Consider the following 17,881-nt stretch of genomic DNA (forward strand, 5'->3'; position numbering starts at 1 on the left):
AAAGTTTTTTTTCCCCCTGAGGTAACATGCATCTTCGTATTTTATAGTGTAAAGGTTGCACTTTATGAGGTTGTTTTAATTTCAGTATTCTGACTTTCAGCAAACTTGTAATGTTCTAATGGAATGTGTCTGGATGTAGAGCTTTTGGATGATTGGTTTAGCTCTGTTACGGCTATACATGTAGATGTTTTACCACCTATGATAGTTAAATGTATCAGTTATTTTTTTTATATTTCTCCTTCTAAGTATAGGAAACATTGTAAATATTGCAGGAAAGAAACATATGTTGTAATGTGGTAAATATTATTTTTAAGGCAATAACTATATACGGAACCTGTCCTGTCTTTCCTGATACTGGACAGTACTAGAGAAACACAAGTCTGTTTAGTTTTAGGAGACAGAGAAAGGAAAATAGTAAAAACTCCTGAGGTACTCTGTCTAGTGACTTAAGCTCAAGATCATCCTCTCTCTCCTTTTCTGATATGCCAGTGACCAGTATGATAGAGATATCACCAATGTCTCTTGGCATGGCTTTTTGGAGGATAATCTTTATAAAGAAAAATATAGATCTCTGAGAAAGTAATTGCCATGTTTCTGTTGGCCCACAAGTAGTTCATCTTCACAGTCTATTGCAAAATGATAGACCTTTGGAATTCCGCACACTTCAAGAAAGTTCTGCCCCTCTCCACTCAACCTTTGTTGTGATATTTCATTTCCTTAAAAAAAAAAAAAAAAAAAAAAAAAAAAAAGATATGTAACAGAGTATCGTATTTGTGCAATTTCATAATGGAGCCTTAATTATGTGTAATAGAGTATTTGTCCACAGGTACTTACCTGAAAGTATTTAGGGTGGCAGATAAAGTGAGACCAAAGCTGTCCTCCCTTTTTCTTGTGGGGTCTTGACCCTGCTTGTCTTTATGGATTCTCTTTCCCCAAACCCTGGTGGATAATTTAGAGAGATCACTTACTTTGAAAACTGTTTTTCTTATGGCAGTTTGTTTGGGTAGGATTGTTGGGAGTTTCAGGCTTTTCACTGCAAGGATCCATGTTTGTTTTTTATCAGAATGGTTTAGTTTCAAAACTAGTTCCATGTTTTCTGATAGTTCCTCAGGTAATGATAGTTTCTCAGGTCACTATTTATTTTTCTTGCTTTGCATGAACCCTAAAAGAGAAGTAGATCTACAGCCTTGATGGTGAGGAGAGTGCTAAACATCTCCTTTAAGAGAGCCCTCTTGAGAGAAAATGATATGTAGCCATTGATTCATCCTACTGGTAGACATATGCAACCTCTTGTATGGTGTACTACTGAGTGTGCTGTTGGTATTGAGGATTATTAGGAAGTCCTACTGTTTAAAAGTGGAAGAGACTGGAAGAGACTTCAGGCTCAATTTAGGCTTATTTCATAAGGACATTCACTGCTTTGGGAGTAGAGAGAATGGTTACTTCTCTGGAACAATGTACAGGAGCCACATTTCGATGCTTTTACCAGTCCTCATAGCCTTGACATACGGCTCCTGTAACTGCCTCTTTTAAAAAATGTGCTCGGCAGGCTGTTACTAATGAAAACTTTACTCAGCTGTTGTATGCTGTGTAGAAGTTTTTCTGCAGTGATTTAGAAGGATATTTTGAGAATAATTTCTTGCCTCTGATTTGTTTCCTTGTGTCTTACACCAGCTCATTTATCCTGCCCATTGAGTTCAGTTGGAGGATGCTTTTCATAGGTTTTTTGTTCAGAAAGCATTTAACCGAACAGCAAGATGTGTTCCTAGAGAGTTCTCTTAACAAAAAGGCATACCTAGAGTAACGTTTTATCCCCCTCCTCCAAAGAAAAAGATTGGTCTTGCAATCTAACATGTATAAAAAAAAATGCTAATTTTTAGCATTTTGCAGAGGCCAGCATCTATTTCTGAATGAAATTAAGTTAATCCATTTAGTCTTCAGAGTTTTTGAAAATTAAAATTGAATAAAAGAAGAATTCAGGTTTGTTGGTGAATGATCTTAAATGAAACCTTTATCCTGCTTAATTTTAAATTAAGTTTATCCATATGTTATTTTATAAATATGAGGAACAATTTAGCAGAAAACATTCCTCAGAACAGTTGCTCTCTGTGTAATCTGATTCCCTAGTTTGTTACCTACTTAGAAGTGGTGCTGAAGAAAGGTTGTAAAATATGTATAATTATGTTACTAGCATGATTAGTTTTTTAACCAATAATATTTTTACATTGGTCATTAGATGTTCATTGTAAATTTTTTGTCAAGATTAAGAAAGGATAAATTTAGACGATTATCTCACAAATAGCACTACTTAACTCTAGGCTCACTGCTTCTTTTGACTTCAGTGGGAACAGAACTGGACCCTCTATCACAGGGGTACTCAAACTGGGGATTGGGACCCCTCAGGGGGGTCACGAGGTTATTACTTGGGGGGTCGCGAGCAGTCAGCCTCCACCCCAAACCTTGCCTTGCATCCAGCATTTATAATGGTGTTAAATATATAAGAAACTGTTTTTAATTTATAAGGGAGAGTTGCACTCAGAGGCTTGCTATGTGGAAGGGGTCACTAGTACAAAACTTTGAGAACTACTGCTCTATCACTTCAAGCAGAATAATACCATTAAAGCCCTGGCAGTAAAATAAAGTGACATTTTGTTGAGACTAGATATTGCATGTAGGCAACTTTAATAGTAGGTTTGTTTCTTAAATTTCACTGTATTCAACTAATGAGTCAGAGGTACAAAACAGATACTTCCTTGTGCAACAAGTGTACCACTACAGTGGTAGAAATCTGGTTGCGAAAGTGTCTCAAATTCCAGCTGCAGTGATTGCAGAACAAACCACAGAACCTGACAGCAACATTACAGTTCATGGTATCGACAACATTTTGTGTATATTGTACTGATGGTTATCTTGTACACTGGTGTTCGAGTCACTTAGTACATGATACTGGAAGAGTCAGTAATGTGGAGGGAACTCTGTTACTAATATGTAAGGTATACAGAGAAATCAATACTATTATCCTGATTCAGCAAGATAAGTGACTAAATTTAAGCATGTGAGGATTCCTATTGAAGTCAAATAAATGTGTAAGTACCTTGCTGAATCAGAGCCCAGTCATAGGTTGGTATCAGTAAAATGCAACGTGTCAGAATAATAGTATGGAGTAGTGCAATCAACAAAATATGCCTTGCAATGGGGAAAAAAAATCTGTAGACCCCCTCAGAATTCTCATATACGTTGGCACTCTGATGAATTTTTCAGGGGTAGGGACAGTACATAAACGATCTTCAAGGTGATGGGGTCAAACGTTTCTCATAGGATATGAGGAGTGGTATTCTTTTCATCACATTAGACTTAGTAGAACTGTTACAGAGAGAACCCGAGATGTTTCTCTCCAACTATAATCCTCTTTCATACTGTATCTTTCTCCCAGAGTTGGCCTGGAAAGCTTTTGTAGAAGAAACCAAAAATAATTCAGATTTAATTACTTTTTTAGTGTGACACTGGGAAGGAAAAAAAAGTTAACATTTGTGCTTCCAAGCTGTCATTCATCTCTCAAAGATCTTCACGCTATACTTTGGAGATATGTACTTTGACTTCATTGTATTCATTAAAAATATATATTTTAATTTCTGCTTCATAGCTATTGATTTTATGCCAGCACTATTTAATTAGAGTGCTACACCTTGAAATATATATTTTTCATGCTTTAGCCAAATTTTGCATAGTAATCATCTTTTGCTATGCATTCATTAAAGTAAAGCTTTGACGCGTCTGTGCTTTATTCTGCCATATAGTCTGATCGTTACATAATCACATCTTAATGAGTGACTAGTGCAAATTGATTTGATATCTGATTGATAGTGTGGATTGATGTAATAAATTTTATGGAATCCAATTTACTGTTGAATAAATGAGAAATATTTTCTTCAACTAACCTGTGACATCAGAACATTCACAAAACTTGACCTACCTTAAAATGGTTATAATTGGGTAGTAGTCCCCTCTTTGTGTGTGGTGTTTTTTTTTTTTTTTTTTTTTTTAAGTAAAACCAGCTTTCTTGTGCAAGAACATACATTCATTTTTTAAAAATTCCTACATCTATACCTACCATATTTTGTTGGGCGTGGAAATAAGCTCCCCTTTTGGCTTTTAATTAGCATTGTTTAACCAAACTTAAAGAAGCTATGCTGCTGCTGAATAAACAAAAATCTTGTTTGCTTCAGCTCCTAGGATTTTTCACCTGATCGGGGAAAAAAGAGAAAACTTGGTAGGGAAAGAAATGTTGCTTTTCAAACTCATAAGTGAATATAACAAAGGAAGGTGTTTACTAAGTTCACAAGTTTATTTTAAATTAATACTGTACTTTAAAAATTAATACTGTACTTTTTACACCCTAGTTAAAAACTTCATAGAAATAGTTATCATTGAAATGCCAAAGTAATCGTTACAATAGTGGTGGCTCCATGTTACTAGTAATATTGTCTCCCAGATGCATTTCACTCTGCTCCTATGCAGGGAACACTTTCCCTATTCAAGTTTGCTAAGCCAGCATGCTCTCCATTAATGTCTTCCTGAAACCCACTTTGGCTTCACTAGGAAGGGTGAGTTGTAGTAGCTGATAACCTTGAGGCAGCAGTGGAGGAATCTCTTAAGGCCTTCCATCCTGTCTCTCCCATCCACAAAAATTGTATGTGGCTTTGTTTTGTCTGAACTCTTACATGTACTATTTTCTTTGTGTTGCATTTTGTGACTTGTAGTTCAGATACCAGATTTCAGCAGCCAAAATTATCCATTTGTGTTTTTGTTTCTAATGAGCAGGCATACAAAGTCTCTCTACTCTGTCCCTTTCTTGTGGCAAATGTATATGAAACTGCACTAACATGCTTTTAAAACATTTACTTATTTTTATTTAATGTATTACAATACAGATAATCAGTTAAATAGAGAATAAGTATGTGGCACTAGGAAAAATTATGCATTAGTAGTCTACGCAATTAAAAAAAATTACTCTTTACTTGACTTATTTTATTAGTGTGTTTAGGTATGCCTTTTGGCTACATCAGATTTTCCTCTGTTACGGCTAAGGCAGAGAACTTTAATAAGCAATATTCAGTAGACCGTGTGTTAGAGCTTTTGCATTTAACAGTAAAACGAGCCAGAAAATTTCAAATTAAAAGATTACTTCAAAAGGCGCTCTCCAGGACTCTCAACTTAGGCAAAACTCCCTTTGAAGACCATTGGAAGTCTTGCATGATATGGGAGTGCTAAATGCTGCCATTGAGCCAGTATAAATAGAAATGCTTTAAATTACCTGAATTCTTTTAGATTAAAAAGAATTTAGAAGTGGTTGTCTAAAAACCTCTTTGAAATAAGTCATTTTAATTTTATTTTTGTCCTTATCCATTTGTTGCTTTTTCCATATTTTCTGAATACCAAATTGCCTACATTTAGGTATGATCTATGTGTTTTCTAATAGTAATAACTTTGTTGGATTCTTGGTACAATATTTTTCCTGTATCTCTTTAACAGTTTCTTACCAGAAGTTTAAGTAACAATGTTCTCTGAAGCCCTGTCCTCACAGAAGCTTGCCATTGCTTAAAGCAAATCTTTGTTTTATTTTTAGCTATTGACAGCTCCTCCACTACTAGCAGTGCCTCTCCTGTTATCAACAATTATGATGCCCTTGAAGGAGGTGGCTATCCAGGTGAGCCCTTTGTTGCATGTTAATTCTGAATTGTTGTTGTTAAGGTATAACAAAACAAAAAAATGTTACTTGTATAATATACAGTTCTAGTTTTTCAGGTTGTTCTTTTTTAAAAACATCACCCATTTCCTCTTACTCTAGATTCCCTGTAATCCCATCATGGATTCCTGCTTATCCTTACTGCCTCCCTTTCAGTCATCAGCAATGAGACATCCATTAAATTATAAAATGTGTGATTCACAATTCAGCTGGCTTGTTATTACAAAATATTTATATAGCACTATAGAGTTGAGTAGCATTTTACTCATGTCAGCTTTGATTCTTTCTTGTGGGCACCCCCTACTTGAGAGAATTTACCTTTTTGGGGGTGAATGAGGGTGCCAGGTTTAAATTTCTCTGCAACCATCCCCAGCCTCTCTGGCCTTGTACACTTTCCCGGCTTGCACAGGCCAACGCTTGTCCCTTAGGGTGGCTGTTGCAGGTGACTTGCACTGCCATGCCTCTACTCTAGGTAGACCACCTAGCCGCTATTCATCCTGGCAGTAGATGATAGTTTAAGGTATATTGTTCCACATGTTAAAGTTGCTCAGCTGTTGTGCCAGTTTCAAAACTGTTGTTTTTTCCCCTCTGAGATCTATTGACACATCTCAGTCCATAATCAGTACGCTATGCTTCTGTTTCTTGTCCAGTCTACCTCTCCTTACCACTTTGTAACAAACTATCTGAATAGTAGCTGCATGCTACAAATAACTCAGCCTTTTAAAACGGTTGGGCCATATTCTGGCCTTGGATACACATGCGGGGCTTACATTGACTTCAACAGAAATCCCATGTACACCCTTGAAGACAGAATTAGCCTCTTAATAACATTTGGAAATCTCATCATGGGTGACTGAGAGGCTACAGATCAATAGGTCTTGGTGCAGTTTGCAGGGCAGGGGAGATTTGAGAGCAAGAGCAGTCTTGGGGAAAAAAATATAATTAAGGGGATTTTATTTTTTATATTTTTGCAATTTATTTACTCTTACCTTTCTATTAAAAAGGGGAAATTTATAAAATGACATTATGAAGTTCCAATTGCTTAGTAGATAAGATGCATTTAATTAAATGCGGAGGAGAGTTAGAAGACAAGTAGGTTAGAGGTAGAGTTAGACAGTGCTCCCCAGCCTATTGCCCCAGGTACTAACAGTGAGAGAAACTTTTTTTCTGCTGTTTTACAATATCCATTTGGTCAATGCAGAGAAATTTTTGGGTTTTTTCTTTATAATTAACAAAAGCATTATTCTCATGATCAACTGTTGTATTTTGCTTCTTATGTATTTAAATGCAATAGACAGATAATTTTAAAAAATATTTGTTTTCCCTATCCTAGAAACAAATTCTGCGGCAAGTAGTCCAGCTCCTACTCCTCAGACATCAAGGACTCCTAAGCCCTTTGGTTACGGATACCCAACTCTTCAACCTGGATACCAGAATGCAACACCATCTACTTCTGCTATGCAGCCCAGTAATCCAGGGCACCATTCTGGGTTTCAGCAATATCCTCAAGTGAGATTTTTAATTGAGAAATTTGATGTTTCTTTTCAATCCTTTTGTAAAGCTTATAGTGATGTGCCTTTGACATAGTTCCCAATAGTCTATTTTAAAAATGAGTACAGTTTTAAATTTGAGAACTGTAAATATCAAGCAAGTCTGAATATTGATGTAGTAGCTCTAAATTCAAAATAATGAATGAGATGGCTACTTGAATTATTGGGGAGAGGACCAACAAATTGCTGTAGCCCATGTAATTACTTGTTAACTTTTAGTTAAAAAATAAAATAAAATTTTTAATTTAATATTTTAAGCTTTTATTAAATTGTTATTTTTGAAGGAGAAAGAAACTGAAGATTTATTATAGTTAAACATTTAATAAAGAGGAAGACCAGTAATTTCCCAATATACAATCCAAATTTCCCATTGATCTGCATACAGCAGTACTAGATGACAATATACCCAAAAGAGAGTACTACTTCACTTTGGGGAATGCAGATTGGTTAGTATAAGTGAAAATTCTTCTAAAGGAAAAGGAAAGCATAACTCTGTTTAACCTAATGTTTCCCTTTCTGTGCTTGGTTCATAGTCTTAACCCCTCCATACTTTATTTATAAAAGACAATTGGGCATTCACCTGGAAACTAAGAGCCAAAGAGACGTTTTTTAAAAGCTGTTTTACAACCTTCTTTGTGATAATACTACAGTTCCTTGACTTCAGGCTATTATGGGTAATGAAATTGAAGCATTTTTGAATTTTTAAAAAATGAAATTCGATTAGGTTTTTGTTTTAAATTGAGAGAGCTTTTACAAATACTTATTTAAAATAATCTTTCTAAATGCTACAGAAACAAGGGAATGCACAATGTGGTCTGAGGTTTACCCCGGATTGGAGAGAGAAAATAGAATGTATAGCCCGGGGTCGGCAACCTTTCAGAAGTTCTGTGCCGAGTCTTCATTTATTCACTCTGATTTAAGCTTTCGCGTGCCAGTAATACATTTTAACGTTTTTAGAAGGTCTCTTTCTATAAATCTATAATATATACTAAACTATTGTTGTATGTAAAGTAAAGAAGGTTTTTAAAATGTTTAAGAAGCTTCATTTAAAATTAAATTAAAATGCAGAGCCCCCTGGACCAGTGGCCAGGACCCAGGCAGTGTGAGTGCCACTGAAAATCAGCTCGTGTGCCGCCTTTGGCATGCGTGCCATAGGTTGCTTACCCCTGGTATAGCCTGTTTTTCTGGTTTGGAAAAAGAAAAAAGTGAGCTCTTTTGAAGAGGGGGGACGATATCAGTTTTCTTGTAATATCTGAGCTGATTTACCTCTAGGTTTCTTTAGACAATGTTGAGTAAGAGCATCTTGAAAATGAGGATTATGCACCTCCTGTAAAATTATCTTTTATGTTGACTTCATGCTGTAGACTGAATGTTATTCAAAGAAATATATGCTAAAATTCTGGGAAGCATTGTCCACTTGTGTAACCCTTCAAAATTACAAGTCTCTTCTCATCGGCAAACGATTATTAGCTACTGCTATATCTTCCTTAATGGTGATCTGAAAGAATAGTGTAATGAATTAAGATTGTTTATTAAACATATAGTATAACTGTTTTGCAATGCTCTTTTTTTTTTTTTTTTTTTCCCAGCAGTATCCTGGTGTGAATCAATTATCATCCACCTTAGGAGGATTAAGTCTACAGCACTCTCAGCAGCCAGAAAGCTTGAGACCAGTAAACCTTACACAAGATAGGAATATTCTTCCTGATTCTCCAGTTCTAGCTCCTGTGCCTAATTTGAATTCAGACCTTAGAAAATTAAATTGCAGTCCAGAGTAGGTATACTATTTTCAGTTTTGGGTATATTAAACATAGCATTTTTCTGTGACATTTCATAATTTAGTTAAGGATAATAAAAAAAAATTATAAAGGATGAAATTGACCACAGTATTCTGCTTTCACTGGTCAACCAGTGTAGTCTGTTTCCTCTGGAGAGAAGAGGTTAAGTCCTCTTCACTTCTGTGTGAACTCTGAAGCTGTTTCTAATTTACATCTCCTGACATCAGTGCTTAGCATTATGGCTACCATTCTTTGGGCAACTAGATGAGACCATTTTAGAATCTACCAGTATTGTTGCTTTATGTTTGGGGAGGTCACTGTTGAGTAACTTATGATATTCCTTTCTAGTGGAACAACATACCATTCTCACCTGAAGGCCCTGGCATTCTAAAATAAGAGAACATTTTATAAACTAGCTATTGAAACAATCTTCATGAAACTTACCACAATAAGACTAGGCAGCATTCTAATTCCAACTCTACCACTGATTTGCTTTTGGCATTGAGCAAATCACTTAACCTCTATTTGCCTCATTTTATTCATTGATAAAATCTATTTACCGTCATTTGTGGTGCTCACAAAGACAAATTGAAATCATTTGCAAAAGCAATAAACTTATAAAAATAAAAAATACTCAGTTTCTGATTTTTTTTTTTTTTTTTAAGTCTGGAATTTTCAAAAGCACCCAGCATCGGCCTAACTGCTCCCAGTAAAGTCATTGGCAGTTTTACCATTGTCATCAGTGGGAGCAGAGTTCAGCCAATGATGAGCACTAAAAAAATCCCTCTCACTGTATGTGACTAGTGATCGGTGTCAACACTGGAAGGTCTGTTATTAAAATATAACCCCATAATCTTAAAGCTGGGCAAAAGCCTAAGGAAAGAGATATGCTTTACACTGTGCCCTAACAGCCCAACAGATGTGGTCTCTGGGAGACCAGTGGAAGAAACAAGTTTCAAATCTAACTTCCTTATGGTGAGAATGTCTTGGGATTCAAATCAAGGGACTAGAAGGGAAAGGATCCCAACTGATTTCAGCTGTGATGGTAACACTTTAGGAGAGAGGCAGTCTTTCAAGTAGCCAGGACCCAGAACCTGAATGACTTTATATTTCAGTCTAAGTATGTTGGCTTGCATCTGAAGCAAATAGGAACCTACAGTCATGCAATCTTTGGAAATTTTATGTAGTCTTGCATTGCCAGTCACCAGTGTGCGGCTTTTGAAGGATGTGCCAGGCACACTGCAATAATCCAACCATTTGTATGTCAGTAGTAGAGACATTATGATTATTATGTTTAAACATTTAAATTGTAGTAGTGCATAAAGGCCTCAACTAAGTTGCCAGGCACGTGCAAACAAGGAAAAAGAGTCTGCTCCAAAAGGCTTAGTTGTAATGCTGAAAGAAGCTTTAATCCAGTGGGTAAATTTGGGTCAGCTTGGTGGACTAATGACAATGTATTGTTTTGTGAGCAGGAGGGAAATTAGAGTGGGTCATATTCAGTCCCACGTCTGGAGCACTTCGGAGGCAGTACTCCTCTTCTGGACTCCTTATGTGTGTCTGGAGCTATTCCCCTTTGGTTACTCTATTGGGTGGCATTAATAAGTTTTTAGGAAGTCTCATCCGTTCCACGTCCATCAGAGAAGAGTATGACTCATAATTCTTTGTGGGAGGGAAACATTAAGATCCTCCTATATTCCCTCTCACATTAAAATAACTTTTCAACAAATAGCAAGTACAGTTTTCCTTTAGTGAGTTCTGAGATCAGGAAATATTTATCATGAATGAAAATACCATCTCAGAGTTTAAATTACTTTGGGTACTAGACCTCCCCCCATTGTTTGTTCTTTTTAAAAACTCAGTAATAGCTCCAGTATGCATTTCCTGTTGAAATGCAGTACTTTCAGCTTTTCATTTTGTGCCGCACTTATACTTAAATATTATCCTCTCTGGAGGAGACTTTTGCTGTTTTGGGCGATGGTTTCTGTTTACTTTGAAACTAGGTTTAGTAATATTTAAAATTTAACAACTCTTTGAATTGCAGAGAATATGGTTGCATGCTAATACAACGTATGTGTTCAAGTTTGCTTTGCGAGCTAATTTTTGTATGATTTCTTTCCAGTTCATTTCGATGTACACTGACAAATATTCCACAGACTCAGGCTTTGCTAAACAAAGCTAAACTTCCCTTGGGATTGCTGCTGCATCCGTTCAGAGACCTAACGGTAAAATTTAAATATTTTTTATTTTGAATATCTTCTCGTAGTGCTTTGCTTTTTTACTGTGTGGTACTTTCTTACCTTGTCTAAGCCTTATTGAGGATTAAATAATAGCAGGAGGTGTGGAACTGTTTTCAAGTAGAATTTCTATTCAACTTGTCTGTTCAGGTGTTTGTTCTTTGATATAGTCAAATTTTGTTTGTTTCAAAATTCTATCTTAAATGTAACAGGATGAACTGATTCAGTTACTGTAAGATAAAAATTATGGCTGTAAATCTTTCATCCTTTTTTTTTTAAATGAAACGTAGCATCTAATAAGCTGAACAAGGTTGTTAGAGAAACTATACAAATTGCAACAATTAAGGCTTTTACGTACCTTTAGTGTGGTTGGAGAGGTTCAGGCAAAATTATCTTTTTTATTTGTTTTTATTTAAAGCTTCATCAGAGTGAACAGCTTACCTTGGTATCTTTTAAATGTCATGTCTTGTGCTCTATGCCTGCATACATTGATTGTGCCTCTTAATTTAATAGCTATTTGAAGTTTTGCCTCTTGACTTCTTAATTTATTAAGTGAAACTTGAACTAGAGGGAGAGATCTGAAAGATTCCACCCCTTCCAGGAATCTCTTCTCAACAAGCACAACTGATCAGATTCTGGGGAAGCAGGGCAGGGATCAGCTCCTCCTATTTCTCTGGTTATTTTACAGTGTTCAGCACTAAGATGTTAGAGTAATTTGCATAGCCATTTGCCAATCTAGCCTATTTATTCATGATATTCCTAAGGAAGACGGGGAGAACTGCTGAAGTGGTGGTCATCTGACTTTCCTCTCTGGAGGGAATGAAATCTTTCAAATTGCTCCGTCCATATCCACAGAGGACCTCCTTAGTAGATGAGGATCAGAGGTCCAGAGGAGTCTATTCCCCATTAACTGCAAGAATGACTGCTGCTGTTGCAGAATGGGATGGGGTTTTAGATTAGTCAGAGGAGAGGAATTAAATAACAGACAGGCAATGCTCAAATAACAGAAAAAGATGGTCTTTTGTTCTAACAGTGCTGTTTCAAAAGTGCTACTGTTTCATTTCACCCACTCTTTCTAAACAAGTTCAAAAATACATAATACACTATACAAGTATTTACAGTATACTGTATTTTTCCTTTGGTAAACTGAATCTAATTTCTACAGATACTATGTTAAAAATAAATCTGTGCTTGAGAAAGTGTGCACACACATTAAGCAATTCTTGTCCTTATTAACTTCTTATGAAAACCTATGGCTCTCTCTGTATCATGCCCTCACTCCAGGATGTACAAGTATTCCTGCATAACTTAACTTCAACAGTGTTATTGCTTAGCTAGAATTACAATAAAATGATTGCTGATCTGACCCTTGCAATCACGGGGATCAATCAGATTCCTTTTATCCAACTAAATATATTAATGTCCATTATCAGACCAGATTCTTCTCTCCAACATTTTGTGGACAAGTATAACACAATAGACTTAAATGAAATTACTCATGATTTACACTGGTATATGTGAGATCAAATTCTGGTTCGGTCAAAATAATACTTTATTATGTCTTCCTATTTTAAAGAGAGAATGTAAAGGTGTGAATATTGCACTGTATATAAATGAGCTAAAAGGACTAAGTGGGAGACAAGATTAACGGAATCTTTTGGTTTTATGAAGCTTTCAGAGATTGAGATATTGCACAATCTTGTCCTCTCAAATGTTTCTAGGATCCTCTTTGCTACAGCTTTTCATTATTTTACTTTTTAGCAATTACCTGTAATAACATCAAGCACCATTGTGAGGTGCAGATCCTGCAGGACATATATCAACCCTTTTGTTTCCTTCATTGACCAAAGGAGGTGGAAATGCAACTTATGCTATCGAGTTAATGATGGTAAGTTTCATTACAAAGGTAAGTAGCTGGTTTCTTGCAGCTACCTAATGTATTTAAGATGTCTTGCATTTGTATCAACAACTGAGATGTCTTTCACCTAGAATATCTGGGATTTTTAATATCTAAATCTTTTTCCGAAGCACCTGTATTTTGCCCAAGTGAAGGCTACTGTGCAACATGTCAGGAGCCTGAGAGCACCATATCAGATTGGACAACCTGAGCTATATAATAATTTAAAAGCAGTTTCCCCCACTGACTGCTAGCATAATACACAATCAAGTCAAGGTCATAAGTAACAGCCGTCAAAGACAAAGACCAGTTTCATAAATACAGTGCACGTTGAGACATGTCATTGTAGGGCACTGGAAGCACAGAGTATACATGTACCTTGTTGTCCGTAAAATAGACATTCTTGTCTCCGATTCTTTAACTTGATGTTTAGGTTTTACAACGCTGATTGGTTCCTTATTTACATACTTTTTAAATGTTTATGGTCTAATTGCTGCTTTTTGTAATTAAAATACATATAATGCAATTAACATTATGTTGAATGTTGCTAATAGGCACAAAATCTGTGTATCTGTCAGTGAATAATTTACTTTGGATTCATAATTTTTGTTTAGTTCCTGAAGAATTTATGTATAACCCATTGACACGATCCTATGGGGAGCCTCATAAACGGCCAGAGGTCCAAAATTCTACAGTGGAGTTCATTGCTTCTTCAGACTACATGGTAAAAATATATATTTTTAAGTATGTGAATTTAATACTAGTGCAAGGTGCTAGAGTGACAACCCTATTTACCACTAAAAAGTGTGTACATCACTCGCATTTCAAACTTCCCCACGGTGCCCTACCAGCGTGCCTCAGTTTTCACTTAGAGGGACCCCTCGGATTGAAAGACTAATTGTCTCAGTTCCCATTTGAATCTTTCTCTGTCAAAACTGACAGTAAAGGTGTCAATTAATGCCAATTGTGATGTGGGCACCTACACACTAATTTGCCAAAGACCACCAAACTCATTCTGTGCTACAGCAGTCTCTGGCTTTCTCCTTTCCTCTGGAAACATGGGCAGGACCAATGACTGATGAGACAGAAGAATGTTGGCATCTTCCAAAGAACTCCTTTTCATTCCCCAGGTTGATTCCTGCTTCTCACGAAATTAACAGCTGGAAAGCAACCTGTAGCCAGTTCAGTATGGAAATGGGGCCTGAAAATCTTTTCGATAAGAGAATACCTAGCTTTCATACATTCCACAGTAGCATTTTGGGCACCATCAACCATGCTTTGCTGACCAGCACTCGGCCGGAAAGTGCGGGTTCCATTGCAGCCTGAGGCAGGTGCTAATAGTGCAACATGTGGAAGCAGCCCATTCAGCCAGCAGCAATACAGGCAGAATGATAGTGCTTTGTGCAAAGAAGAGAGTGTTTCTAAGAGGGGGATATGAAATATTTAGGTGTCGAGGACAGTAATCTATAGGAGTGACTCTGTGATGCCAGCTTCAAAGGCTAAGAAGTGTAAGCACTCATCAGATAAAAGCCACTCTAGAAGATGATCTATTAAATACAGATCTAGGTCTGGGATTTAAAAGGGAGGGAGTTATTCATTTTTTAAATCAGACTCAAAGTCTAAACTGCTTTTTGTGGCCTTCCAGAGCTGTCAATGTTTCTGACTGTCCCCTTCCCCTATTTTCAGAGAGAGAAGGATCTCTTCCTTTATATTGTAACAGGAAGGGATCATTTCAGACAATTGTTGTCATTTGTGTCCCAGGTTGAATTTAAGCTCTTACCTCCCCCTCCCCCCCCCCCTTCTCAGAGTTGCCATTTACTACCATCCTCCTTTTTCCTCCCCCAGAGGAAGCTGACCTCTGGACAGTGAAATATCTCTTAGATATCAGAGCAATTGTTCAGAGAGCAGCAGCTGATGGGAATTTAATCTAGGTAATTGGTAGTTCCAAAAGGTATAGAGGACAAGATCCACTTTGGATCTGAAGTGGGTTAATGTTCAAGACTCAAATTCAAGATGGAGTCTCTCCAGTCTATATTAGCTGTGATCGACTAGGAGAAATTTCATTTCTTCAGTAGATTTAAAAGAAGAATGTCTTCATATTTCCATAACATCAAATGTTCACCCTGAACTGGCATTTCTACTACCACTCCCTGCTCTTTGTGCTGGCTTCAATACTGAGGGTGTTTACAAAGGTCATATCTGTGATTGCAGCAGGGGATTCTGTAAGATTCCAAATTTGATCAGCTGACTTATCATGAAAAGTGAAACTGCAGAGCCTTGGGGGAAATGGCTGAAACTTGGAACATGTTCAAGAACATAGACCTCCTGATCAAGCATGAGAAGAACGCTCTTTGCTTGGTACAGTTTCTAACATATCTAGATGCATTAACAGGTATTGAACAAGGCTGTGTCTTTGCCGAGGAGGAGAGATTTTAAAAACTGAGCTGTTTTTAGACCTGAGCCTGCAATTTCACTGTGCATCTCAGACTGTAGTCTCATTACTCTAGGGCTTGAGGATTGTGTGCTGCAATCTGGTTATGAGGGAAATGTGGCACTCTAGAACAGTGGTTCTCAACCAGGGATCTGAGGCCTCCGGGGGGGGCTGCAAGTAGGTTTCAGGGGATCCTCCAAAATAAACCAGAGAGCAGGGCCAGCATTAGACTCGCTGGGGCTCAGGTCAGAAAGCCCAAGCCATGCGGGGCTGAAGCCAAAGCCTGAGCAATTTAGCTTTGCGGAGTCCCCTGTGGTGTGGGGCCACAGGCAGTTGCCCTGTTTGCTACCCCCTTAACGGCAGCCCTGGCTTTTAATCTACTGGATATGCAGACAAACAGTTGTTCTGGCACAGGTGGGATGTGGAGGTTTTTATAGCATGTTGCGGAGGGCCTCAGAAATAAAAAGTTTGAGAACCCCTGCTCTAGGACATGCTCAGCAACAATCCCATTAGATCAAGCTCTCACAGAGAATTTTGGACACCAGGTAAGTGAAACTCTCTACAGTGGTGGAAGCACCAGTACAGGAAAGACCTGTACAAAAACTGAACAGGCTGCATATCACAACTGAGACAAACTAATAGAATGAGGACTATCACAGGTTCCATATTAGCTCAGACTGATCTCTGAGAGAAAAAAGGCCTTTTACGTAACTGCACCTAAGAGGAGTGAGACTGGCTATTTTTGCATTCTGCAAAGAGCAATAGCAAATGTATCCTGATAAACCTCAGACAACTCAGCAGTAGCTGTGCACCTAAATCAACAAGGGAGAAGAAACACTCCCAATTCATATGGGCAGGGAACTTGTTCTCAGCATGAGCTCTGCACATCTTGGATGCTTGAACCTACAATCAGACTGCTTTAGCAGATCTAAAGTGCTCCAATACAAATGTTAGCAACCAGCAGAACATAACAACCTTGTCACCTCTTTGTGCCATGAAAAAATATTAAATGCAATCAATTCTACAGCAGGTACCCAGAGTAGGACGTTCTTAGCGTATGACACATTATCAGTCTTTGGGATTTCTGTGTAGACTATGTGTTCCCTCCATTTCCTCTCACCTGGAAAGTGCTGGAAATTATTGTGTGATGCAGGGCCCTACTGAGTCTCATACCTCAGGAATAGCCTTGAAAGATGTGGATACTCAGGAGTTAAACCAGCAGACATCTGCTTATGTAGTCTTTAGTGGGAGTGTGCTTACAACTGTACTTCCATAAGGGAGTCTCATCTCAGGAGATATATAGTTGACAAAGGAAGAAAAAGATGTCTCTCCTTCTCCCTGTTTCTCCTACCTGCATCACAGGATCTCCTCAATAACCAGTATTTTATTTTGATTTTGATCCACACCAAAAGGGTATTTAATGATGGAGGGGACAAGTACTAGTTCTGTGAATCATCGTGTATGGGTATAGGTTGAGATATACAGGGGTGGAAGTGATAGTGCCTCCTAATAGTGAGTCGGATCTCCTTTTTTTTTTTACGGGGAGGGATAGGTCAGTGGTTTGAGTATTGGCCTGCTAAACCCAGGGTTGTGAGTTCAATCCTTGAGGGGGCCACTTAGGGATCTGGGCCAAAATCAGTACTTGGTCCTGCTAGTGAAGGCAGGGAGCTGGACTCGATAACCTTTCGGGGTCCCTTCCAGCTCTATGAGATAGGTATATCTCCATATATTATAATTATTATTATTATTTATTATTATCTTTGGGGTGCTTTAAGAACCCAGGATCTATGCTGTAACAGCCCCAATCATACAGTATGTCGTCACAGTGCTTTAATGTGGCTGTGTAGTTGTGGCACCAGCGCTGGCAGAGAGCTCTCCCAACGCTGTTTAAAAAAAAAAAAAAAACACCCCCATGAGGGAAGTAGCTCCCAGCACTGGTGCACTGTCTACATTGCCATTTTACAGCACTGAAACTTGCAGCGCCCGGGGGTGTTTTTTTCACACCCCTGAGCGAGAAAGTTGCAGCACTATCAAGTGCCAGTGTAGACAAGGCCATTGGCTAAATTGAGTCCCATTTACTTGCAGATTTGTTTTCCGTGAGTGGGTCAAGACAGCACAAACACCCATCCAAGAGGAAATTGGGTTTTGGATGGAAAGGATAAGCTTTTTCATCCAGAGTAGGAAGATAAAGTAGGTCAAATAAATTTTATTTTATTTTTGTCAGAAGGAATCAAACCAGAGAGTT

At 37.7% G+C, this 17,881-nt stretch overlaps 1 protein-coding gene across 4 annotated transcripts in view; it reads left to right on the forward strand.

Moving 5' to 3' along the window:
- The window catches only part of SEC24B (SEC24 homolog B, COPII coat complex component), a 100,325-nt gene that overhangs the window by 40,813 nt on the left and 41,631 nt on the right, over nucleotides 1-17,881 (forward strand). For 3 of the 4 annotated variants that reach the window (XM_054029908.1, XM_054029910.1, XM_054029911.1), the window contains 6 exons: nucleotides 5,627-5,707; nucleotides 7,080-7,255; nucleotides 8,886-9,070; nucleotides 11,194-11,296; nucleotides 13,070-13,196; nucleotides 13,820-13,929. In XM_054029908.1, coding sequence (XP_053885883.1) covers nucleotides 5,627-5,707; nucleotides 7,080-7,255; nucleotides 8,886-9,070; nucleotides 11,194-11,296; nucleotides 13,070-13,196; nucleotides 13,820-13,929 — 782 coding nt within the window. The remainder of the gene's footprint in view (nucleotides 1-5,626; nucleotides 5,708-7,079; nucleotides 7,256-8,885; nucleotides 9,071-11,193; nucleotides 11,297-13,069; nucleotides 13,197-13,819; nucleotides 13,930-17,881) is intronic. The other variant, XM_054029909.1, reaches the window with a different exon arrangement.

The sequence above is a fragment of the Malaclemys terrapin genome, chromosome 5 (genome assembly GCF_027887155.1).
Source record: "Malaclemys terrapin pileata isolate rMalTer1 chromosome 5, rMalTer1.hap1, whole genome shotgun sequence".
Taxonomy (NCBI): Eukaryota; Metazoa; Chordata; order Testudines; family Emydidae; genus Malaclemys; species Malaclemys terrapin.